This window comes from Coffea arabica, chromosome 6c, assembly GCF_036785885.1.
Source record: "Coffea arabica cultivar ET-39 chromosome 6c, Coffea Arabica ET-39 HiFi, whole genome shotgun sequence".
Taxonomy (NCBI): Eukaryota; Viridiplantae; Streptophyta; class Magnoliopsida; order Gentianales; family Rubiaceae; genus Coffea; species Coffea arabica.
The window spans coordinates 15,607,815-15,632,762 of NC_092320.1; the positions used below are offsets into that span (position 1 = coordinate 15,607,815).

At 33.0% G+C, this 24,948-nt stretch overlaps 2 protein-coding genes across 2 annotated transcripts; both read right to left on the minus strand.

Moving 5' to 3' along the window:
• Nucleotides 1-222: 222 nt before the first annotated feature.
• Nucleotides 223-976, minus strand: LOC140008639 (3,9-dihydroxypterocarpan 6A-monooxygenase-like). The gene is made up of 3 exons (XM_072053475.1): nucleotides 653-976; nucleotides 470-601; nucleotides 223-315 (listed from the first exon to the last, which is right to left on the minus strand). Exons 1-3 carry the CDS (start codon nucleotides 974-976, stop codon nucleotides 223-225), a joined length of 549 nt encoding a protein of 182 aa, XP_071909576.1.
• A 14,275-nt stretch (nucleotides 977-15,251) lies between these two features.
• LOC113692185 (cytochrome P450 93A3-like) lies at nucleotides 15,252-17,998 on the minus strand. The gene is made up of 2 exons (XM_027210554.2): nucleotides 16,950-17,998; nucleotides 15,252-16,018 (listed from the first exon to the last, which is right to left on the minus strand). Exons 1-2 carry the CDS (start codon nucleotides 17,856-17,858, stop codon nucleotides 15,380-15,382), a joined length of 1,548 nt encoding a protein of 515 aa, XP_027066355.1. The 5' UTR covers nucleotides 17,859-17,998; the 3' UTR covers nucleotides 15,252-15,379.
• Between the last annotated feature and the right edge of the window lie 6,950 nt (nucleotides 17,999-24,948).

Genomic DNA, 24,948 nt, shown 5'->3' on the forward strand with positions numbered 1-24,948 from the left:
TTTCTTCACTTGGGATCTCTGGAAATAGCATAAACATTAACTAGTAGTCTAGTCTTTGCTAGTATGTGATAACCCTCAATACTGCAGTTCTCACTTGACTCTCTCAAAATGAATGGCCCGCCTGGTGGATGAAGCCTTAGTGTTTCCTTAACAACGGCTTGAAGGTAAGGAAGCTTAGGAATATCTGATTCTTCTACCAGTCTACCTTTTCCAACGACAGAATCAATTTCTTGAAGGTAAGGTAAGGAAGCTTAGCTCTGCTAGTGCCCATTCCACCGCAATAGCTAATGTATCTGTTCCACCGGTAAATACATCCTGTAAATGATCAAACATAGTAAATTATCAATTAGATAGTAATATGTTAGGAAATAGCACCAGAGAAGTTGGACGGATGTCCATTTTACAGTTATGATTTTGTAGTCACTAATGACTGATATAGATGAATATTGACAAGATAATACAAAATTACCAGAATGAAAGCTTTAATGTTCTCTTCTATCAATTTGAACTTAGAGCTTTCGTCTTCTGATATATCAAGTAAAATGTCATGAAGATCCTTGGCAGCTTCACCATCAACAGGTTGCCTTTGCTTTCTAATCTCCTGGTGTTCCTAGATGATCTTTTTCAATATCTCATCATACTTGTCGCGAACTTTCTTGAGCCTCTTTCCAAGTCCCTGCAAATCCAAGTTCTCACATAACCAGAATAAGTCAGACAAGTTAAATTGCCCATAGAGCTCAGAACCCTCTTGAATCGCCTTCCTGACTTCCATGGCCTGAGAGTCATTTCCAGAACACTTTTGGCTCATGATCATTTCTGATATCACATTATTCGTTGTTGTCATTACCTCGGCTCGAATATCAACTGCCTTGCTAGCTTTTGCAGACGTTGCAAATGATTGTATTAAATTCTTTACTTCAGAATGTCTAATGGGAAACATTAGGTCTAAGGTCCGACCTCCAAGAAGTTCAGACATGCAGAGTTTTTTCTTGAATTTCTAATATGGTCCATAGGGGGCAAAAGCAAAGTCTTGTGAGCCATAAGTTAAGTAGTTGATAGCAACTATTTGAGGCGGGTTGGAAAAGAAAATTTCATTAGTTTTGAGGCACTCTTTAGCAATCTCAGGTGATGATGCAACCACACAAGAAATGGAACCAAAGTATACGTGAAGTAAGGGTCCATAACTGTTGGAGAGCTTGTGAAGAGCTTTATGAGGTGCTGGAGAAAGTAGATGAAGGTGTCCGATAATTGGCAAGGCTAGTGGACCGGGAGGAAGGTTATTAGAAGTTCTATTTCTAATTAATTTTCGAACAAAGATGGTTGAAATAAGCCAAATGAGGAAGAGAATGATGTATCCTTGAACATCAGCCATGATTAAAACTTGGTGAATCTCGTAGATTTATCAACCAGAAAATTTGAATTTGGTTAACTATGCAGTTAATGCTGCTTATAGTACAATGAACAAGTAGGATTATCCTTACTTTTTATAGCACATTAGGTTGAGATAGCAATGTAATCAGGTCATTTGCAATTTATTGATCTTGGTCCCTATTTTTTGATGATGACAAAACAAATGGATGTTACTAATATCTCTTCAAAGATCTTTTCAACTGTGAAGCAAATCAAGTTCAAAGATTAAATACAATTGAAAGAGACAAAGGGTGCTGAAAGCTGTCGGACGCTTGTGAAGACTGGATCGGACGTCCAATAATCATTGCGCAACTTCGAACGCATGAAGAACTCCACTACTGGACGTTCGAAGGAAATAAGACATTTCCCCTGGATCACTGATCTCGTTCGGACGCAAGCATCGGACGTCCGATAGGATCGTTCAAACTCGACGAAAGCTGTCGAACGCTCACAAAAATAATACCGGACATTCGATAAAATTGAGATATTCCTTCTAACTCATTGCCTGATGTCGGACGCATGGTTTGGATGTTCGATAGAATTGAAGAAAATTTTTCAAACTCTCTACCTGTTGTCGGACGCATGCTTGGGTAGTACCTGACGTCTGATACTCCAACGGCTAGTTGATTCTTCAACTACTTTCTATCCGTTGGAAACATTAATGAAGCACTTTTTTGGTCTTATATAAATAGTGGATGGTCAGAAATTTTAAACAATTTTTGCACATTAAAGATACAAAAGATCTAGAGTAATTTTAGTGAGAAAACACTCTCCAAAGAAGATTGTAGTCTTGGTGGTGTGAAGTTTATTGTAAACTTTTCATTTGTGAGTGAATACTTCATGAGTGTAGTTCAGTGAGAGTTGTCCTGAGAGATAGTAAAACTTCCCAACTTGATCGAGTGGAGTTCGAGACAAGAAAGAGGTGAACCTTCATTTGCACACAAGAGTGATTGTAATTCATCAATTTGAAGAAACTTGTTTGAATTAATCAACAAACTCAAGAGGAGTTGGGTATTTAATTGGTATGCAATTTTTTTTATTTATTTATTGTTATATTTGTGATCTTTACATTGCTTATCTCTTCTACTTCTCTCAAGTGATTTTATTCATTCATTAATTGATTCATTGTGTGATCACTTAGAAAAGAGGGTAAATTTCATATTAAGCAAAAAATGCCCATAACTTAATTAGATTTTTAATCAACCTAATTCATATCCTCTTAGATTGTTTTCGATCCTTACAATTGGTATCAGCGTTTGGTCTCTTAGAGATTAAGTTCAATCGACTTTGGAGTAAAAATGACAATTAACAATGTCATATTTTTTGAAAAACAATCTATGATTAGACCTCCAATGTTTAATGGGTCAAATTATGTGAGTTGGAAAGAAAGAAAAATTCTTTTTGCAATCAATTGATATTGAATTGTGATTTATTGTTAGTGAAAGTCCATATGTTGCCTCTGTTATAGATGAAAATACTCATAGACCTAAACCAAAAATAAGAAATGAACTGACTGCTGCGGATAGAATTCATCTCACCTTAAATGCAAAGGTTATGTGTTATATAGTGCTTTAGATTCAAATGAATCTATTAAAATCAAAGGCTACAAGTCAGCTAAGGAGATTTGGAACAAATTGAGAGAAATCCATGAAGGAAGTGAGAATGTGAGAGAACAAAAGAAATCTATTTTAGTTATCAAATATGAATCATTTAAAATGAAACCTTATGAAGATGTTGATAAAATGTATTGTAAATTTAATGATGTTATTAAGGATTTAGAAGTGTTAGAAAAGAAATACTCTTTAGGAGAAAACAACAGAAAAATCTTGAATGCCTTGTTCAAGGATTAGGAGAGTTAGGTGACTGCTATTGAAGAGGCTAAAGATTTGAATTTTATGCCTATTGAATCTCTTATAAACTCTCTAATATTTATGAGTTGAAACTTAAGACCAAGGTACAGGAAGAAGAAGATACAAAAGTAAAAAGGAACATTACTCTAAAAACATCTCAAAATGATGATGATTCAGTTTCCTTGGATGAAGAAAATATGGATGATAATGATCTAGTTCTAATCACAAAAAGTTTCAAAAGAATTCTCAACATAACGAGATTCAGAAAAGGAGAATCTCGCAATACATTTCTAAATCAGTTCAACAATGCAAAAAATAATACAAAGCAAGAGACCAATAAAAAGTAAACTGACAAATGTTATGAATGTGACCAACTTGGACATTATATGAGTGAGTGTCCAATGATGAAAAAAAAAAGAAGGAAGAAAATCAAGGTTCAACAAATTTCAATTCACATGGAATGAGTACAACTCCGATGGTGAAATTGAACAGGAAGAAAAATCTGTTCAATAAACTTTTATGGCCATTGGAGATGATGAGATAACATTTTCTAACTTTCAATTTGAAAGTGATGATGAAACTGAAGATGATTTTGAATTTTTCATTATAAAATTGTATGATAAGTTGAAAGAATCTTATGCTAGAAACAATAAATTAAAACATAAAATTGACTTTTTTTTCAGGATAATGCACGTCTTTTTCAAAAAAATAAAAATTGAAAACTGACAATGATTTCTTAAAAAAGAGTGAGACTATTTTACACTTTGAGTTTGATAGAAAAACAAGACTTTGTGAAATATTCAAAAAAGAACAAGGTAATTTGAAAAGAAGAATGGATAATTTAAATGAGTTGCTCCAACATAAAAAATAAAACTGTTTTCAAGGTAATAAATCAAAGGTTCATTTTGACACTCATGAGAAAAAATTAAATTCTGGTACAAATGAATTTGCTATTTATAAGAGGATACAAGTAAGATTTATTAAATCTGTTCATATAAATAACTCTTTAGTTATGTGTAATTTTTGTTGTCAAAAAGGTCACATGAAAAGTGATTGTTATGTGAAGAAAAATATGAGAAGAGGTATGAAATGCATGTGGATAGTTAGACATGATGCTAACTCTCAAGAATCCAAAATTAAAGGGAAAAAAAGAATAATGCTGATCTAATGATGATTTATTTTTTATTTTGATTGTTATTTATGTGTTTGATACTTCTTTTGATATCAATTCTTTGTGATATGTTGGTGATTGCTGTCATTTCTCTGTTTTTATAGTGGATTCTCTGTTATTGTTGTTGGATTATGATAGTTGGTTTTTACTCTCATCTTATGATGACAAAAATGGGAGAAATAGATGCTATATGCAAGGGGGAGTTATTATGAGATTATGAGTTTGACACTTAAAAGTTTTGGATGCGATGAATGAGGGGGAGTTTATACTCATTTTTGTTTCATTCCATGCATTGTTTTGTCATCATCAAAAAGGGGAAGAATGTTGATATTGGTCCCTATCTTTTGATGATGACAAAACAAATGGATATTACTAATATCTTTTCAAAAATCTTTTCTGTAATGCCCGGTGCAACCCAATGAGTACAAACAATTTCACAATGATGCACAAAAATATATCAAATTTAAGCACAATAAAGAAAACTTAATTAAAGAGAAAAGATAAGAAATGCAAACCAAATATCAATCCAATAACCTCTTCAATTGATGGCGATGCTAACCAAGATGTACAAGTGAAGGTTCACTCCTTTCTCGTCCCAAATACTCTTTGGTTGAGCCAAGGAGTTTTACAACAATTCTAGTTAACCCTCAACAACCTACACTTGAAAGATCACTCACCCAATTAAAAACTATTTTATACAAATGAGGCAACCTTCACCAAGGTTTTACCACTCCAAGTGATAGGTTCACCTTCACCAAGGTTTTCACTTGAGCAACCTCACAACCCAACTTTCCCAACCCCTTATACAACCAACAAAGAATCTTTCTACTCAAAAATCTCACTTGTAAGCTTGTATTTTGTGTTGGCAAAAGTCTCTTGTCTTCTTGTGCTTTGGGGTTTTTATAGAAGGTGAGAAATGACTCCAAAAGACTCTCCAACGGTCAAATATTAAATGCTGTCAAAACTAGCCGTTGGCCTGTCGGACGTCCGAACCCTGCGTCCAAACCACCTGTCGGACGTCCGAACCCTGCGTCCGAACGTAGGCAGAGAGTCATCAAATCTTTGCGAAATTTCTCGGACGTCCGATGCGATCGATGTGCGTCCGAGGCGTGCGTCCGATCCTTCCGGACGTCCGATGCTTCCTCACGAGCGTCCGACAGAGTTTCCTTCTTGATGTTCTTCATTCTTTCGGACGTCCGATAGCGTCCGACATGAGTGCCCTGTTTTTGCTTTTTCTTTTATGCCACAAGAATCTGTTCTAACAAATTACTCACATAAAAATATTAGCCCAAATCTATATTTTGGTTTGTTAATCATCAAAACCAAGGATTGATCGACCAAGGTCAACAATCTCCCCCTTTTTGATGATGACAAACAAAATGAAGATTTCTTTTAACAAATAAGTTCAAATAAAGCTCCCCCTTAGAAAGTGCCAACATACAAAGAAATTTCAATAAATCCTACTCCCCCTTTTGGCATCAATCAAAAACAAACTCCCCCTTTATTTTTCAAATCAAGACCATATTGAATATCAAAATTTTCAATTGTACTTACAACCATATAGCACTTCTTGGATCAAATCATCATGATGTGCCTAAATATGAGAAATTTCATTTGGTACCCTTTCTTTATAGGGTCCTTGGGAGTTAATACGACATGATCTAGCAATCCACATGAATTTCATGCCTTTTCTCATATTTTTCTTTACATAGCAATCATTTTGCATATGTCCAAATTTGTAACAAAAGTTACACATGATAGAAGTATTTTGCACATAGGTGGATTTAATGCAACTAATTTTCTTATTTCTTATCATAGCAAACTTATTTGTGCCTTGAAAAGATTTGCTTTCTTTTGTTTGAGAAAACTTTTGTTTTTCATTTTGGAGAAACTCGTTCAAGTCATTAATTCTTTTCTTTAACACATTTTGTTCCTCCAACATTTTTTCATAAAACTTTGTTTTCTCTTCTAACTTCCTTTTCAAATTATTTTTGCAATCAAAAACACTTTTTTGATTTTTTAAATCATCATTTTCCATTCTCAAACATTTGTTTTCTTGAAACAGTTTGGAGTTTTCTTCCAACAAATCATTTATTTTTGTTTTCAAATCTTTATTTTTAGCATAAGATTTTCTCAAACTTTTATGCATTTTAATCATAAGAATTTTCACATCATCATCTTCATTATCTTCATCACAAGAAGAGTGATAAGAACTTACCTCATCTTCTCCAACGGCCATTAGTGCCATTTGAGCCAACTCTTCTTTTTCTCTTTTTGAATTGCATTCATCCCATGTAATTTTGCAATCTCCTCTTGAGCATCTCTTGTTGAAGGTCTTCTTGGAACTTTTGATGTGAGGAGTTGTATCATTGTCCACTTCCATGAATTCATTACCCATAAAGGATGGGTTATCCCCCACTTGAAATGCTTTAAAAGCTATGCCTCTCTTATACATTCTTGCATTTTCTTCCTCTTGCACTTTGAATTTCAGCTTTAATTCATAAGAGGTTAGGGTATCCACAAGAGATTCAATGGACATAGAATTTAAATCCTTTGCCTCTTCTATAGCATTTATTTTGTTTTCCCATTCTTTTGGCAAGCCATTCAAAATCTTTCTATTTTTCTCACCCAAAGAATATTCTTTTCCAAGCAATTTAAGATCTTCAATAATGTCACAAAATCTACTACACATCTTATCAACATTTTTAAGAGGATGCATTTTGAAAAATTCATATTGAGAAACAAGCAAAGATTTCTTTTGTTCTTTAATATCTTGGTTACCTTCATGAAATACACACAATTTATCCCAAATATCTTTAGCTGATTTACAACCTTTAATCCTGCTAGATTCATTTACATCTAATGCATTGTACAATATACACATGGCCTTGCCATTTAAAAAAAGGTATCTCTTGTCTTTTTCATTCAATTCTTGTCTAGTCTTTAATCTACTCAAATTGGTGGTGGAGTCAACTATTCTAACTTCATAAGGACCATCTTCTACCACATACCATAATTCAATATAAACGGATTGTAAGAAAATCATCATTCTTTGTTTCCACATGCTAAAATGAGAACCATTAAACATAGGTGGTCTATCAATAGATTGCCCTTCTAAAAAAGAAACTTTTATGGTTGCCATGATCTTTACTCTAAGCGGTTAAGCTTGATCAAAAGAGACCAAGCTCTGATACCAATTGTAATGCCCGGTGCAACCCAATGAGTACAAACAATTTCACAATGATGCACAAAGATATATCAAATTTAAGCACAATAAAGAAAACTTAATTAAAGAGAAAAGATAAGAAATGCAAACCAAATATCAATCCAATAACCTCTTCAATTGATGGCGATGCTAACCAAAATGTACAAGTGAAGGTTCACTCCTTCCTCACCCCAAATACTCTTTGGTTGAGCCAAGGAGTTTTACAACAATTCTAGTTAACCCTCAACAACCTATACTTGAAAGATCACTCACCCAATTAAGAACTATTTTATACAAATGAGGCAACCTTCACCAAGGTTTTACCACTCCAAGTGATAGGTTCACCTTCACCAAGGTTTTCACTTGAGCAACCTCACAACCCAACTTTCCCAACCCCTTATACAACCAACAAAGAATCTTTCTACTCAAAAATCTCACTTGTAAGCTTGTATTTTGTGTTGGCAAAAGTCTCTTGTCTTCTTGTGCTTTGGAATTTTTATAGAAGGTGAGAAATGACTCCAAAAGACTCTCCAACGGTCAAATATTAAATGCTGTCAAAACTAGCCGTTGGCCTGTCGGACGTCCGAGACCTCCTGTCGGACGTCCGAACCCTGCGTCCAAACCACCTGTCGGACGTCCGAACCCTGCGTCCGAACCACCTGTCGGACGTCCGAACCGAACGTAGGCAGAGAGTCATCAAATCTTTGCGAAATTTCTCGGACGTCCGATGCGATCGATGTGCGTCCGAGGCGTGCGTCCGATCCTTCCGGACGTCCGATGCTTCCTCACGAGCGTCCGACAGAGTTTCCTTCTTGATGTTCTTCATTCTTTCGGACGTCCGATAGCGTCCGACATGAGTGCCCTGTTTTTGCTTCTTCTTTTATGCCACAAGAATCTGTTCTAACAAATTACTCACATAAAAACATTAACCCAAATCTACATTTTGATTTGTTAATCATCAAAACCAAGGATTGATCGACCAAGGTCAACATTTTCAGCTGTGAAACAAATCAGGTTCAAAAATTAAATACAATTGAAAGAGACAAAAGGTGCTGAAAGCTGTCGGACGCTTGTGAAGACTGGATCGGACGTCCGATAATCATTGTGCAACTTCAGACGTATGAAGAACTCCACCACCAGACATTCGAAAGAAATAAAACATTCCCCTTAGATCGCTGACCTCGTTCGGACGCAAGTATCGGACGTCCGATAGGATTTTTCAAACTCGACGAAAGCTGTCAGACGCTCACAAAAACAATACCGAACGTTCGATAGAATTGAGATATTCTTTTTAACTTATTGCCTGATGTTGGATGCATGGTTCGAACGTCCGATAGAATTGAAAAAAAATTTTCAAAGTCACTGCCCACTGTCGGACGCATGCTTGGGTAGTACCTGACGTCCGATACTCCAACGGTTAGTTGATTCTTCAGTTACTTTCTATCCGTTGGAAACATTAATGAAGCACTTTTTTGGTCTTATATAAATAGTGGATGGTCAGAAACTTCAAACAACTTTTGCACATTAAAGATACAAAAGATCTAGAATACTTTTAGTGAGAAAACACTCTCCAAAGAAGATTTGTGGTTTTGGTGATGTGAAATTTATTGTAAACTTTTCATTTGTGAGTAAATACTTCATGAGTGTAGTTCTGTGAGGGTTGTCCCGAGAGATAGTAAAACTTTCCAACTTGACCGAGTGGAGTTCGGGGTAAGGAGGAAGTGAACATTCCTTTACACACAAGAGTGATTGTAATTCATCAATTTAAAGAAGTTTGTTTGAATTAATCTACAAGCTCAAGAGGAGTTGGGTAATTAATTGGTTTGCAATTTTATTTACTTATTGTTATGTTTGGGATCTTTACATTGCTTATCTCTTCTACTTCTCTCAAATGATTTTGTTCATTCATTAATTGATTCATTGTGTGATCACTTAGAAAAGATGATAAATTTCATATTGAGCAAAAGTGCCCATAACTTAATTAGATTTTTAATCAACTTAATTCACCCCCTCTTAGATTGTTTTCGATCCTTACACAATTTTATTTGTGGTTGACATTTGTAATTTTTGAAACAATGCTAACTAAGATTCGATTACCATTTAGGCATCTTTTAGGCATTTCCCCTGATGTTAACATACTCGGGCGGCCATTGCTTTGTTAATTTAGTACTTTGGAAGAGTTACCAATCAACAGTAGCATGCCGTCAAGTGCAATAATATGAAAAGAACTCCTTGTATTCTTTTTCCAAGAAGCACTCTCGATCTTGAATATTGTATTGCTTGCAGGATAAAAACTTTTTCTCACCCTTTAAGCCATATAAAACTGGACAGAAAACGAGATTTGCTCTAACACTGATCAAACTGCAGATAAGATTTGTTTCGATGATCAGAGTTCTACTTGATGAAAATTGTACTGTCAATTCTTCTCTACTCATGGATCATATATATGAAGTTGGAACTATTTATGTTGCTTGGCGCTTTCAATTTGCTTTCTCGTGACAGTATTTTAAGCTCGGTTCGCTTTCCCCATTATTCTTTTAAAACTTGACGTCATCTAACAATTGATCACATTTAAGGAAAATGCTTCAGTATCTATAACGAGACAGTTTTTAACCATTTGATTACCTATTAAACATCTCTACCTAAAGAGGATAATGCCTAAAAATTTGGTGATAAATTTCTCATCTGAAATAATAAGTTAACATAAAAAAATTAGTAACTTTTGTGTCTCGAAAGATAAATTAGAATAAATATAAAACTTACTTTTTCAAAGAAATAAATTATTACTTTATAGCCTAAACTTACCATTTTATCAGGAGTAAGTTTAGTTCAAGCAATAGTATGCTTTTATAGATAAATGGTAAATTTTACAGATAAGATAGTAAATTTGATTAGTGACTAAATCTTCCTAGTTTACTGCATAAATTTACTATTCCACTTGAAAAACTTACATCAAATTGGCACTGGGAAGTTTATTTGAAATAATGATAAGATTTTGCAATTGAAAAGCAAGTTCTGTTAGTAGAAGAAAGAATTGATTAATGAATGAAACTTGGTATTCTAGTTAATAAATCGTGTTATATCCATATAATAAATTATTGTACATATAATTTTTAAAAAAAATTATATTTTATAACACATTTTAAAGCTACTCTGAAAAATACTTATATTTTCCATATAACCGTATAAAACATGTAATAATTTTTGAATTATAATTCAATTATTTTGAAAATTTGGATAACAATAACAATAGTTATATATGAAATATCACTTTTCTATATATCACAATTTTTGTACTATGAACATAATGAGGTCACCAAGTTTTTAATGAATTTACTGTCTGAGACACCAAAATAGGAGTTAAGGTTATATTAATGTAAATAATATTTAAGAATCATAGTAATTTTTAGTTCCTTAACTCTTAAATATATTCGTATTATTCACATATGGATTTATACAATTTTTTTTTGTCGAACTCATATTTTTTGCGTTCAACTTTTAATCATGTATAATAGAGGTATGTATTATATTTCATATTATATCCATCCCATATTTTACTAACTATGCTTATTACTTCATATTGTAGAAACTTAATATTATACTTGTGAAGCTTACTCATAACAAGAATTTGTAAGATTGATAAGAATAATCTTAAGTTTTTATGGATAAATATTATGTAATCTGCTAAAAATATCATCTTATAGCAATCTTAAGTTTAAAGGCTAGTGATACACAAACTGTTAAAATTATCATTTCATAAATGATTAAAACTTACTCCTCGATGGCATAAATTTATCATATTAATTTGATCTACCTTAAGAATTACCATAATCAAGTACACATTGCTTGTTGTTTTAAAATTTGCACTAAGCTCACTATTCCCATCATTACTAGTAAAATACTCCTAACTAAAGCACAATAAAATGAAGCTTTTTTGCCTTTTTGATATTGTGCTTGTGTTTACTATGAAATTAGTAAACCTTTCTTACATTACATAGTTTCTGTTAAAAGTAGGAGCATTTTCTAGATAAATTGAAAAAATTTGTAAAATATTTTATTCTTTTTCACCAGTATAATGAAAAGAATTTTGCGCATTGACAAAACAAATAGAAAGAAAAGACAAGGGTTATTATCACTTTACCCCCTTAAACTATATCACTACTATCAGTTTACCCCCTAATGCTATCTTTTAGTCACTTCACCCTCATAAGTAATTCAACTCAACATGTTAAAAAATTTTGGACAAAAATACCATTTTATTCTATAGCATTACTACACTGTTATTATTACTTTATTCTTTTAAATTATAGTGATATAATTGATTTAATTTCTAACATTATTTTCTTGGCATTTTACTTCATCGTTAATCTAACTATTATGGTTAAAATTTTTTAAATATATTTACCCTTATATATATAATTAAAAATAAAAAATTTAGAATGATTATTCTTCTTTTTTTTTCACTTTAAGAAATTCAAAAATATAAAAATAAAAGGGTTTTCTCAAAGTTTTTTTCACACTTATTAATACTAAGAAAAGAAAAAGAGATAGGAAAGAAGGAGACAGAAAATTAAATTTTGCAAAAAAAAAAAAGAAATCTAACATTATCGTATTCATTTAAGGTTGTTGGGATTAGAATTGAAATCTAATGGTAAATAGTAAAGTGAAATAATTTTAAAATAATAAAAGTATTTAATTCTTTCTTATTTGTATTTTCTAAAAAAAAGAATTGAGCTCTTTCTCTCTACCTCTCTCTCTCCCCCTTTTTCTCTCCCTTCTGATCTTTCTATTTTTTTAATATTAATAAGATTGCCAAGAAGAAATAAATTAATATTTTGACTTTTTTTCTTGATACTAAAGAGGAGAAGAGCCACTTTAAATTTTTTATTATTTTTATTATACAAAGAGGAGGATACTTTCTTCTAAAGTTTTTTAACTTGCTAAGTTGATTTAATGATGTGATAAATTGCCTAAAAAATAACTCTATGAGATAAATTGATAATGAAACTATAGTTTATGTAGGTAAAATGATAATAACTTTAAGGGCTATACTTGTCTTTTTACTTTAATTAACAAACTCCGTTAAGTTTGACCGTTAGTCTTGGGGGTAAAGTGATTAAAAAATAACGTTAAGGGGGAAATTGATAGTGGCATCAAACGTTAAGGGGGTAAAGTGATAATAACCCAAAAGACAATGGTACAAGTATAAAGGTGAGCAAAGGGTTATTATCACTTTACCCCCTTAAACTATATCACTACTATCAGTTTATCTCCTAACGCTATTGTTTAGTCACTTCACCCTCATAAGTAATTCAACTCAACATGTTAAGAAATTTTGGACAAAAATACCCTTTTATTCTATAGCATTACTACACTGTTATTGTTACTTTATTCCTTTAAATTATAGTAATATAATCGATTTAATTTCGAACATTATTTTCTCGGCATTTTACTTCATCATTAATCTAACAACTATGGTAAAATTTTTTAAAATATATTTACCCTTATATATATAATTAAAAATAAAAAATTTAGAATGATTATTCTTCTTTTTCACTTTAAGAGATCAAAATATATAAAAATAAAAGGATTTTCTCAAATTTCTTTTTTCACACTTATTAATACAATGAAAAGAAAAAGAGATAGGAAAGAAAGAGACAGAAAATTAGATTTTACAAAGAAAAAAAAGTCTAAAATTATCGTATTAATTTAAGGTTGTTGGGATTAGAATTGAAATATGGTGATAAATAGTAAATTGAAATAATTTTCAAATAATAAAAGTATCTAATTCTTTTTTATTTGTATTTTCTAAAAAAAGAATTGACCTCTCTCTCTCTATCTCTCCCTCCCCCTCTCCCTTCCCCTTCCGATCTTTCTATTTTTTTAAGGGTTAATAACATTTTATCCTCTTAAAGAATACCCTATTTCTCAGTTTACTCTCTAACCTTTAATTTTACTCACTTAACCCCCTTTAGCACAAAATTATTCTTGCATTAATTTGACTTTTCATTTACCTTGTTTTTCTTTCTTTTATTTCTTTTTCTCTTTCTTCGTTATTTAATTCTTCCTCTTTTCTACAAAAATCTTCACCTTAATGATTAAAATTAAAAAAAAGGAATTACAGAGATCTATCTTCTCCTTAAATGATTAAACAAATATTCAAATCACTTTCCTAAAATACAATTTTTTTAGCCTTTCAATTCTTTTAATTTTGGGTTTTTCTCTTTCCTTTCTAGTTTCTCATTTTATTCCCAAGAAAATATCATAAGATGAAATTGTGATCTGATTAATAATCATCAATTGAATTTTGTGACATGTGGCATCATACAAAAAATCAAAATTAGTTTTTGATACCTTTTAAACTTTCACCCAGAAATATTCAGTTACAAACTCAAAACAAAATTTTCGTTGAAATGAAATTTCTATTGGGAAGGATGAAAGAGAGAAGAAAGAGAAAAAGAAATAAAAGAAAGGGAAACAATTTCATTTTATAATATTTTCTTGAGAATAAAATGAGAAACTAGAAAGGAAAGAGGAAAATCCAAAATTAAAAGAATTGAAAGGTTAAAAAAATTGTATTTTAGGAAAGAAATTTGAATATTTTTTTAATCATTTAAAGAGAAGATAAATCTTTGCAATTCCTCTTTTTTAATTTCAATCATTAAAGTGAAAATTTTTGTGGGAAAGAGGAACAATTAAATAAAGAAGAAAGAGAAAAAAATAAAAGAAAGGAAAACAAGGTAAATAAAAAGTCAAAATAATGCAAGAGCAATTTTGTCCTATAGGGGGTTAAGTGAGCAAAATTAAAGGTTAGGAGGTAAACTGAAAAATAAGGTATATCTTAAGGGGATTAAATGTGATTAACCCTTTTTTTAACTTGTTAAGTTGGTTTAATGGTAGGATAAATTGTCTAAAAAATAACCCTAGGGGGTAAATTGATAATAAGACTATAGTTTATGGGAGTAAAGTGATAATAATTTTAAGGGTTAAACATGTCTTTTCATTTTAATTAACAAATTTCGTTAAGTTTGACCGTTGGTCTTGGGATAAAGTGACTAAAAGATAACGTTAATGAGGAAATTAATAGTGACACCAAACGTCAATGGGGTAAAGTGATAAAAACCCTTCTTCCTATAAGTGTATCAAACTTTGTTCAATTATTATACACTTTCGTTTTTGGAATGTTAAATGGATTTTTTGCTGATAGGTTAAGCGTACTAAATATACATTATGACTATCAAGAGGCATTGCATATGTTCGAGGGTGTAATCTCAGGCACATCTTAGTGTTAGAAATCCAATTACTTAATAAAGATTGTGAAACGAATTAATCTTTGACAACACGCCTTCTTTAATTACACAAGTCATAAATATCATGTCTTTTAAAAAAAAAAAAAATTCGTGAGATCTTTCTCATGATTCACCAATGTTTATACGAGCATCAACCAAAAACATTTTATAGTAGGCCGAGAAATGATCAACATTGTCCCTGAAATCATTATAAGTTGAGGTCTAATTGTTCGCCATAATCTGAAAATACAAAAAAAAAAAAAAAAAAAAACAAAGCATAATTCTTTCCTATTAAGGTGTAACAAAACAAAAAAAATACAAGAACGTAATCCAAAATGACAAGCATTTCATCAAAGTTCATTCAAAACAAAAGAGAAGAGTTTCATAAACATATAATTTCCTTACCCTCCTCAAACATAATTTATTATTTGCAGTTTCTCAATACTAGTTAATTTCATATTGGAAGTGGATTGAACCTAGCCTTTGGGACGCAAACTAAAGGACGAGCTTTCGGAAGGGTAATACCAGGTCCTTCTTCCATATCCACTTTACCATTTCCTTCACCATTAACATTCCACTCAAAGCACTGAAGCATTGCTGCAAGACTTGTTTGAACAACTTGTAAAGCCAATGAAGTTCCAGGGCAACCTCTTCTCCCACTCCCAAATGGCAACAGATGAAAATGCTGCCCCCTTACATCTGGCTGGCTTTTGCTGACATTCCCCACTTCAAAAACAAACCTCTCTGGACGAAATTCAAGTGGATTCTCCCAGTAATTGGGGTCCCTTCCAATAGCCCATACGTTAACGAGAAGTCGAGTTTTTGCTGGTATGTGGTAACCTGCAACTTCGCAGTCTTCACTAGACTCTCTTACGATCATCGGCCCTGTTGGATGAAGCCTCAGAGTTTCTTTTACTATAGCTTGAAGGTAAGGAAGTTTTGAAATATCTGATTCATCTATAAGTCCGTTTTTTCCTATGTTAGAGTCAATCTCTTGGACTGCCTTTTGCATAATGTGTGGATGGTTGATTAACTCTGACAGTGCCCATTCTAGTGTAATGGCTGAAGTGTCAGTCCCAGCTGCAAATATGTCCTGCAAGAATTTGAAACAGATTTCAATTTCATCATCAGACTGAACTGCCATACTTCCTATCACATTCATCGGACGAGATCTCTACAGACATGATATTTACTGACTCAGAATACGAGGGTTTCTCAACCAGCTCCAAGAATTTTCTGAACTTGACAAAAAATTTTTTTAGGTGTGTCTTTTCAGCGTGCAATTTGATCTTTGGAAGATGATTGAGGTGAAGAAAAAGTTTAACTAAAAAGCCCATGAAACAAATCCATGAATTCCGTGATCCATGGGCAACAAATTCTCTCTTTTATCTTTTTTTTTTATTAAATATTTAATCCAATTGCTGCAAGTTAAGCAAGCCTATCAGCATCCGAACATCATCTGAATCAGAAGTCAAGAATCCAAGTTGGCCCACACGGTACTATGTCTGAGTTCACATCTTAGAAATCTTCATTTAGTTGGTTAATGTTGAGTCCAAAACTCCCCTAATTACGTTTGACAGCTTCTGAATTCTTTTATGTTCTCCTGACGAGGAATATGGTACTTGGGGTTGGGACTTGGAAGCCGGCACTTCAAAGCATGCATTCATTTAAAAATACCCTGTGGTACAGAGTAGCATGCCACTGATATGGACATGGAAGCAAGGAAACGGGAAAAAGTTCCTAAGTCACTGGAGCATGCAGAAAATTTAAGCACTCTCACTCCACTTGCCACAAAAACAGGGCATTTAGTATACTTTAACTGCAAAATTGTTGTGTGTACCGTATATTTCTTGAGCAGATCAAATGAACAATCATCTAGTTTCGACCTTTGACTATTTTGATGAACATCCTGTGTCTGATGTATTGACTACCCTGATGGTAGTAGATGCGGTATTCTTGTTGCAGAAATCAACTGCGACAATAAAAGGTAAAAGTAAACAAGAGGAGGCTGCCATGAGTTTTACCAGGATAAAAGCCTTGATGTTCTCTCTTGTCAGTCTTATGTCTGAGCTTTCATCTTCGGATATATCGAGCAATATATCAAGTAGATCCTTCATTTGTTGACCTGCATCATTGTTATGCCGACGCTTCGTCCTTGTCTCTTGATGTTCCTCTAGGATCTTCTCAATCATTACGTCAAACCTCTCAGCCACATCTCTAATCCTCTTCTTAAATCCCTGCAAATCCAAATTCTTGCAAAACCAGATAAAATCAGATACATTAAACTTCCCAGTGAGCTCTGCTATCTCATGAATTATTGTCTTTATGTCTGCAGCCTCATTTTCATTCTCAGAGCATCGTCTGCTCATAACCATTCTTGATACCAAATTGTTTGCTAGCCTAATGAGTTCTGCACCAACATCAACTGCCTCACCAGCTTTAGATTTTCGCGATAGCAGCTCCATAAAACGCGTTATCTCATTGCGTCTAACTGGAAGTAACAGGTCTAGTGTCCGACCTCCAAGAAGTTCAGTCATGCATAGCTTTTTCATGAACTTCCAAAAAGGTCCATAGGGGGCAAAGGAAAAATCCTGTGAACCATATGTTATGTAGTCAACAACAGCAGAATTGGGTCGGTTAGAAAAGGAATTTTCATGTGTTTTGAGGAACTCTTTCGCCATTTCGGGTGAAGAAGCAACAACACAAGGAACAGACCCAAGGAACAAGTGAAGTAAAGGTCCATAGCGATTTGAGAGCCTGTGGAGAGCTTGATGGGGTATTGGAGCAAGAAGATGGAGGTGACCGATGATCGGAAAGGCTAACGGGCTTGGAGGAAGGCGAGAAAGTTTTCGATTTGTGAATAGTACACGGAGGAGAACGGTGGGGATTAGCCAAATAAGGAACAGAAAAATGTAGCCCTGGATACCGGCCATGATTGAATGCTAATGTGAACTGACTTTGTAAAGCTGAAATTCCAGTGTTGCTGCTTATATTGAATAATCAAACTATCACAGTTGATGTTTCCTTTTCGTTAAAGCCTTTGTCTTGTCTCGGAGGTGCGAAGAGTTGGTAAATCTTCATATTCCAAGGTTCTCCTTCCTGCACTTCTTTGATTTTACCGATATTTATCTTTTAAAGATTCCAATTAACCCTGTGCTTTTTGCAACTGCATGCTGCTTTTGTCTTGCACCTTGACCGTTTCTAAAATTGCATCCAGACAACAAGGATAAGATTTTGTTGCAGTTTTTAGCTGAATTCTTACTGAATCAGCTATAAATCCTGATTCAATTTTACATAATTCATTCTTTATAAAAAAAGGGAAAAAAATAGAATTTTCTACACATATTCCTGATATGCTCGTGTTGTGATGGATTTCAGACTCAGTGGTTCCTCACACTTGTTGCCTGTTCTAGTCATGTATATTCTTGTAACTGAATAGAGTAAATTTTGCATGGTTTTTTAACATCTTTTCAATTTTACTAAGTAATCTAAACAACTAGAAGAATTTAGGAGGATTTTAAATCTTTCATCAAATCCCTCAATCCAAATGCAGCCTCCACTCCAAAATCAATGTTTATGCAATTCGCCCTCAATCCAAATGAATCCTATTTTGTTTGCACTACTTGAGCTTCTAACCGCTCATCCTATCTAAATATTTCTCTGCAAATCAATATAAGGTTTTCAATCCAGGCATGTTTTTGTTGTTAAAATTCACGTATCGTCCTACTATTCTTCAGTTTTTTTTGTTATACAATTTGTCAGTGTTCTAGTATTCATATTCTCTTGCCTAATGTCACTTTTGGTTTCCTGAAAATCCATTCTGGCCGGCAAACTTTCTTGAAATAATAGACAAATCGCTACTGTTTGTACTCCTTGGTCATAATTTTTGTCCCTAAACGAGTAGTTGAATAATGCAACTCACTTTTCATGTATGTCGTTTTCATTCTTCTCTAATTTTGCTCCTCAATTTTCTACAGTCCAAGACTCCAAGTCAGGGCAGAAACTAAAAATTACCTCAGACAACGACTTTAATTACTTTTTTTTTTCAGAAATTGAAATAAACTCGCACACACTTAATTAGACTAAGCACGAGAGTTAACAGTTAAATCGGCCCGAAAGCAATCTAATGAGGGATCCATAAGAAACACTCGTCCAGCCAATTGGTGACAGGAAGATACTCTCATGATCCTTAAATCCAGAGTGAAGACCCCACGATCAATCGATGTGGAATGGTGACCCAACCCCCCATGCACACCCTCACCAAATTATGGCTTGCTTAATTAGACTAAACACGAGAGTTAACAGTTAAATCGGTCCAAAAGCAATTTAAGAAGGAACCCAGAAAAAATAATCATCCAGTCAATTGGTGATAGAAAAGTGCTCTGATGATCCTTAAATCCAGAGCGAAAATCCAACGATCAACCGAGGAGGGATGGAGACAACGACTTTAATTACTTGATCAACGCAAATTATTTCGTCAGTGGCTATCAAGAAAGACTTTTCCAAATCAATCATTGCAAAGTCAGGACTCAGGAGATCTAATCCCCTGCCTTCGGCCCTTCACTTTAAACTCGGGGCCAATCCTCCGTCTTCCGATTGGGCCACTCGCTAACAATGCAAAGAGAGCCTTGCTCTTCTGGCGCTGTCCTGCTTTCATCCAAAAGTAAATTAGTACTCAATTAGAAGGATCCCTAACGAAAATTTATTAAGCTCTTCGACGCAAAATCTAATTGGAAAGGGTTATTGTATTTTACCCCCCTAACGTTTTGAACTACTATTAATTTCTTCGTTAACATTAATTTATTTTGTTAGTTGCTCTACTCTCAAAACTAATTGTCTAACGTAACGGTGTTTGTTAGTTCGAGTGAAAAAAGATGTTTAATTCTTAAAATTATTATTACATTACCCCATAAACTATAAGTTTAATATTAATTTACCCCCTAATATTATTATTTAGGTACTTTACATCATTGTTAAGTGATTTTAGCATGTTGAAAGGGTTTAGAAGAAGATACTTTCCTCTCTTTTATAATTAAAAAAATCAAGAATTTAGAATGGTTCTTCTCCTTTATTATTTCACCCTTTTTAATACCAAGAAAAAAAAGTCAAAGGTGTTCTTCTCCCTTTTTTTCCTTGCACTTTTATTGATACTAAAAGAAAAACAAGAAAAGAGAGATAACAAAATTGCAAAAAAGAAAGAAGAACAAGAAAGAATATAATATTTTATTATTTTAAAATCATTCCATACTCTTCCATCCATCACTCAACTCTTACCTACCTTGAAACCATGATAATATTGGATTCTTTTATTCTTTTCTCCTATTCAAAATTGAGTTTTCTATGTCTCTCTTACCCATTTCTTTTTTTTCTTGGTATGAATAATATTAAAAAAGGAAAGAAGAAAAATTATTTTTCTTTTATTTTCTTGGTACTCTTAGAGTAAAAAAAAAAAAAAAGAATAGCCATTCCAATTGTTTAATTTTTTAAAAATTATATACGACCCAAGGATATTTCATTTAAAACTTTTCAACATGCTAAGTTGATTGAATAGTGGGATAAAATAGTTAAAGAAAAACACTAAAGAGTAAATTATAGGGATGGCAATGGAAGCAAGTGTTCATAGGGAGACATGTGGACTTGGGGGAGGGGAAGGAAGGGAAGGGAAGGGGATGGGGGAATTTTCTTCTTCCATCTTAAATGGGGTTGGAGGCGGGGAAGCATAACTCCGACCTATTCCCTACCCCGTCCTCTAAATATATATATATATATATATATATATATATAATTACTAACACTTCTTTTTTCATGTTAAATTATTAATACATCTATTTTTGTCATATTGTGTTAGGTTAAACTATTACTAGTACTTCTAATATTAGTTTTTCCAAATAATAGTACTATTAGTAGTATTGGTGGTGGCAGTATTAGCCTTTTCCAATAATAAAGGTGTTAGGAATAGGTGCCTCTGTGGGCATTCGCTAGGGGATTGGAATGAGGTAGGGGCGGGGGGAAGTTATATGATAACGGGGCAGGGGGTAGGGTTCCTCTGTCCCAAAAACCTAGTTGTCATCCCTAATAAATTAATAGTGGGACTGTTGTTTGAGAGGATAAAGCGACATGTGACATTGACCATCTAACAGTGCTATATAAGAGAGAAGGATCTTTTTGTTCAAAATTTTTTTAACATGCTATGTTGGCTTAATAGTGTGGATAAGGTGGCTAAAAAGATAATGTGGTGGACTAAACTGATAGTACTGCTTTAATTTTAAAAACTGGAAACTCTAATTTTTCAAAATTGAGGACTTAGCAGTGAAAATCTATCTCTCAATATTAGACGTTTCCACTTATTTTGTATTGGAAAGTCGAAATTGCGTGAAGTTACAGGTAATTGTTGATCATGCAAAGCAATTGGTCAAATGAGCGGGACTAGATTGAACCTTGCAACTGATAATCAAGCCGAAGGATGAGCTCTAGGAAGAGTTGCACCTTTTCCCTCATCCATGTCAATTTTGCTATTTTCTTTTACGATCGATCTTCCATTCAAAACATAACTGAACCAAAGCAGCGAAGCTTGTTTGAACAATTTGCTGTGCCAGTGAAATTCCAGGCCAAATGGCAAGAGATGATAAATGTTGTCCCCTTACATCCAATTGGCCTTTTAGGCTTCCATTTTCTGTGAGAAATCTTTCGGGTTGAAATTCAACAGGGTTTTCCCAATACTTAGGGTCCCTAGGAGGAATACCCCAAAACTTGAATATAAGTCCAGTCTTTGATGGTATGTGATAACCTTTAACAGTGCAACCTTCACTTACTGTCTCAGAATAACTCCCTCCCCTGGTGGATGAAGCCTTAGTGTTTCCTTAGCAATAGCCTGAAGGTAGGGAAGTTTTGCAATATCTGATTCTTCTTCCAAGTCTTTTCTTTCCAATTACTAATGGATTTCTTGTTCTGGTTTCTCCTTACATTAGGATAGTTAAAAAAATAAAAATAAAAAAAGGATCCCGTATTTGGAGAGAAACAAGGAAACCGAAAATAAAGGAGAGTTAGACTTGGGGAATGGGCGTTGGAAGGAATTCACAAGATAAATGGGAACATTCTTTATGCTGTACGACTCGATCGATGGGTGTAATCAAGGGGTTGTCATCAATTTTTTTGAATGCTTATTCTCCATTTTTTATGGATTTGATAGTTAAAAAAAGGACAAATTTCACTTTACTCCCTTGTGGTTTATTTTTACATAACCCCCATATGGTTTCAAAAGTTATACATAACCCCCTCATGGTTTGGATTAAAGTGTCAAAGTGACGGGAATGATTATTTTTAACGGAGTTGCCTAAAATGTCAAAAATACCCTTATGTAAAGTTGAAAATTATTTATTAACCAAGGGGGGTTATGTGTATATTTTAAAAACCATAAAGGTGCTATATGGTAAAGTATTTAACCATAAGGAAGTTTTATGATAAAATATAAAAATCATACGTGGTTAATACGTCATGTATTTGTAAGGGTAATTTCGACATTTTTAGAAATTCCGTTATGAATGATTATTTCCGTCACTTTGACACTTTAATCCAAACCATGAGAGAGTTATGTATAGCTTTTGATATCATAGGGGAGTTATGTAAAAAAAAGCTAAACCACAGGGAGGCAAAATGTAATTTTTCCTTAAAAAAAGGAAATTAAAAAAGACAAAAATTGCAAGTGCGACATACACACATACCCAAATTAAGGAAAATAATATTGATTACCTTAAATGAAATCTTCTTATGCCATCAATTATACTCGTATCATAACATTTTATTAATAACTCCATACCCATACATGTAAATAATCTTTAAATCAATCAGCTAGAAGCTTGTTTTTTATATTAATGTAAATAATCTTTAAGAATCGTAGTAATTTGCCTATTATTTTAGATCCTTAACTCTTAAATATATTCGTATTATTCACATATGGATTTATACAATTTTTTTGTCGAACTCAACATATCTTTTGCGTTCAGCTTTTAATCATGTATAATAGAGGTATGTATTATATTTCATATTATATCCATCCCATATTTTACTAACTATGCTTATTACTTTATATTGTAGAAACTTAATATTACACTTGTGAAGCTTACTCATGACAAGAATTTGTAGGATTGATAAGAATAATCTTAAGTTTTTATGGATAAATATTATGTAATCTGCTCAAAATATCATCTTATAGCAATCTTAAGTTTAAAGGCTAGTGGTACACAAACGGTTAAAATTATCATTTCATAAATGACTAAAACTTACTCCTCGATTTGATCTACCATAATCAAGTACACATTGCTTGTTGTTTTAAAATTTGCACTAAGCTCACTATTCCCATCATTCTAGTAAAATACTCCTAACTAAAGCACGAGAAAATGAAGTTTTTTTTGCCTTTTTGATATAGTGCTTGTGTTTACTATGAAATTAGTAAACCTTTCTTACATTACAATAGTTTCTGTTAAAAGTAGGAACATTTCCTAGATAAACTGGAAAATTTTGTAAAATATTGTATTCTTTTTCACCAGTATAATGAAAAGAATTTTGCGCGTTGACAAAACAAATAGAAAGAAAAGACAAGGGTACAAGTAGAGGTGGCAAAATGGGCGGGATGGGCGGGATTTGCTTGGGTTTGAGATGGAACCGAGTCATATGGATTTGGGTCCAACCTTACCCATATGTGTTTTGGGACTAACTTGGGCGGGATCATTTTGGGATGGGTTTAGATTCATCCCGCCCAATACCCAAATTCATTTTCTACATAATTTTTTTCCTTTAATTCATTTTTTTTATATAATTTTAATATTTTTGATTTATTAAATTTCTTTTAGTTTTATTAAATAAACATGCAAGTGCTTTATACTCAAGATTCCCACCAAAAATTGGATTAACAAATAAAGGAAAAGATAGATATACAGCCATATTCCAACATATATCAAGATGGCCAAGGTCCTTAGGATGTTGAATATTTATCCTCATCATTGTCCAAGGATGACAGGTCTAAACTAACTGAAATGCTGGAAATTCTTGTGGATAATGACTAGAAAGACTACTAGATTATATTCGCTGGTATGACTATAAAAATTGTTAAAGATAATTTTTGAATCTAAGACTTCGTTTGGATTGACTATTTTTTCAAAAAATAAGTTTTTCAAATACAATGTTACAGTAATATACAATAACTCAAGAAATATCCCATCCATATTAGTATATCAAATATTTCAAAAAAATTTTATAGTAAAAATTTTTCATATACACGGCTACAATAAAATATTTCAAAAACACCTACCAAAAACAGCTAATCCAAACGGAGCCCTTGCCATTTGAGCCCAATGGGTACCCAAGTATTTCCCATCCTTTCCCATTCATTAATGGGTATAGTTGGGATGTGTCCCAACTTAAACCCAATACCAAATTATAATACCCATCCCGCCCAAAGTTCCTTTGGGCATGGGTAGCCCATTGGGACTTGGGACAAATTGCCAGCTCTAGGTACAAGTATAAAGGTGAGCAAATACAATAGGTATCTCATCATGAGTTTAGATATGATTTATATAAGGAATAAATAATTTAGTCATTAGTCGATATATGATACATATTAAGGGTTAAGTGGTTTTAGTTGCAATACAAAAATGAAAATGTGTTTTTTTTTTAAAGATGTTCAATGGTGATTTCCAACAAATGGAAATATATTTTAGTATATACCAGTTATGCATAAAGGAATTTGCAGGTTAGACCGAGTAATTAAGTACCCAATTCTTTTTTTAAAGTACCTATTATTTATTTCAATACTAAGTTTAAATAGTTGCATTTGGATAGAACAATGTTAACGGCACTTCAATTATAATGACACTACTTTTACATTGATAAAAGCTGGTCTAGAAAATGAAATTCCCATGGCAATAATTATTAAAATGAAGAAACTTTTTCTTTTAAGAAAAGCAATAACTAAGTACCCACAATAGTCCACTTTTATTTTTTTTAAAAATCTCAACCTGTTAATTA

What these genes read in the sequence shown, in the direction of transcription:
- LOC140008639 (XM_072053475.1), bottom strand. Translation starts at nt 976, where the DNA reads ATGTCTGAACTTCTTGGAGGTCGGACCTTAGACCTAATGTTTCCCATT. An exon ending in TTGGAAAGAGGCTCAAGAAA is followed by an intron (nt 602 to 652) that starts GTTCGCGACAAG and finishes TAGGAACACCAG; the next exon opens with GAGATTAGAAAGCAAAGGCA. An exon ending in ACATTAAAGCTTTCATTCTG is followed by an intron (nt 316 to 469) that starts GTAATTTTGTAT and finishes GATCATTTACAG; the next exon opens with GATGTATTTACCGGTGGAAC.
- LOC113692185 (XM_027210554.2), bottom strand. Translation starts at nt 17,858, where the DNA reads ATGGCCGGTATCCAGGGCTACATTTTTCTGTTCCTTATTTGGCTAATC. An exon ending in ACATCAAGGCTTTTATCCTG is followed by an intron (nt 16,019 to 16,949) that starts GTAAAACTCATG and finishes AAATTCTTGCAG; the next exon opens with GACATATTTGCAGCTGGGAC.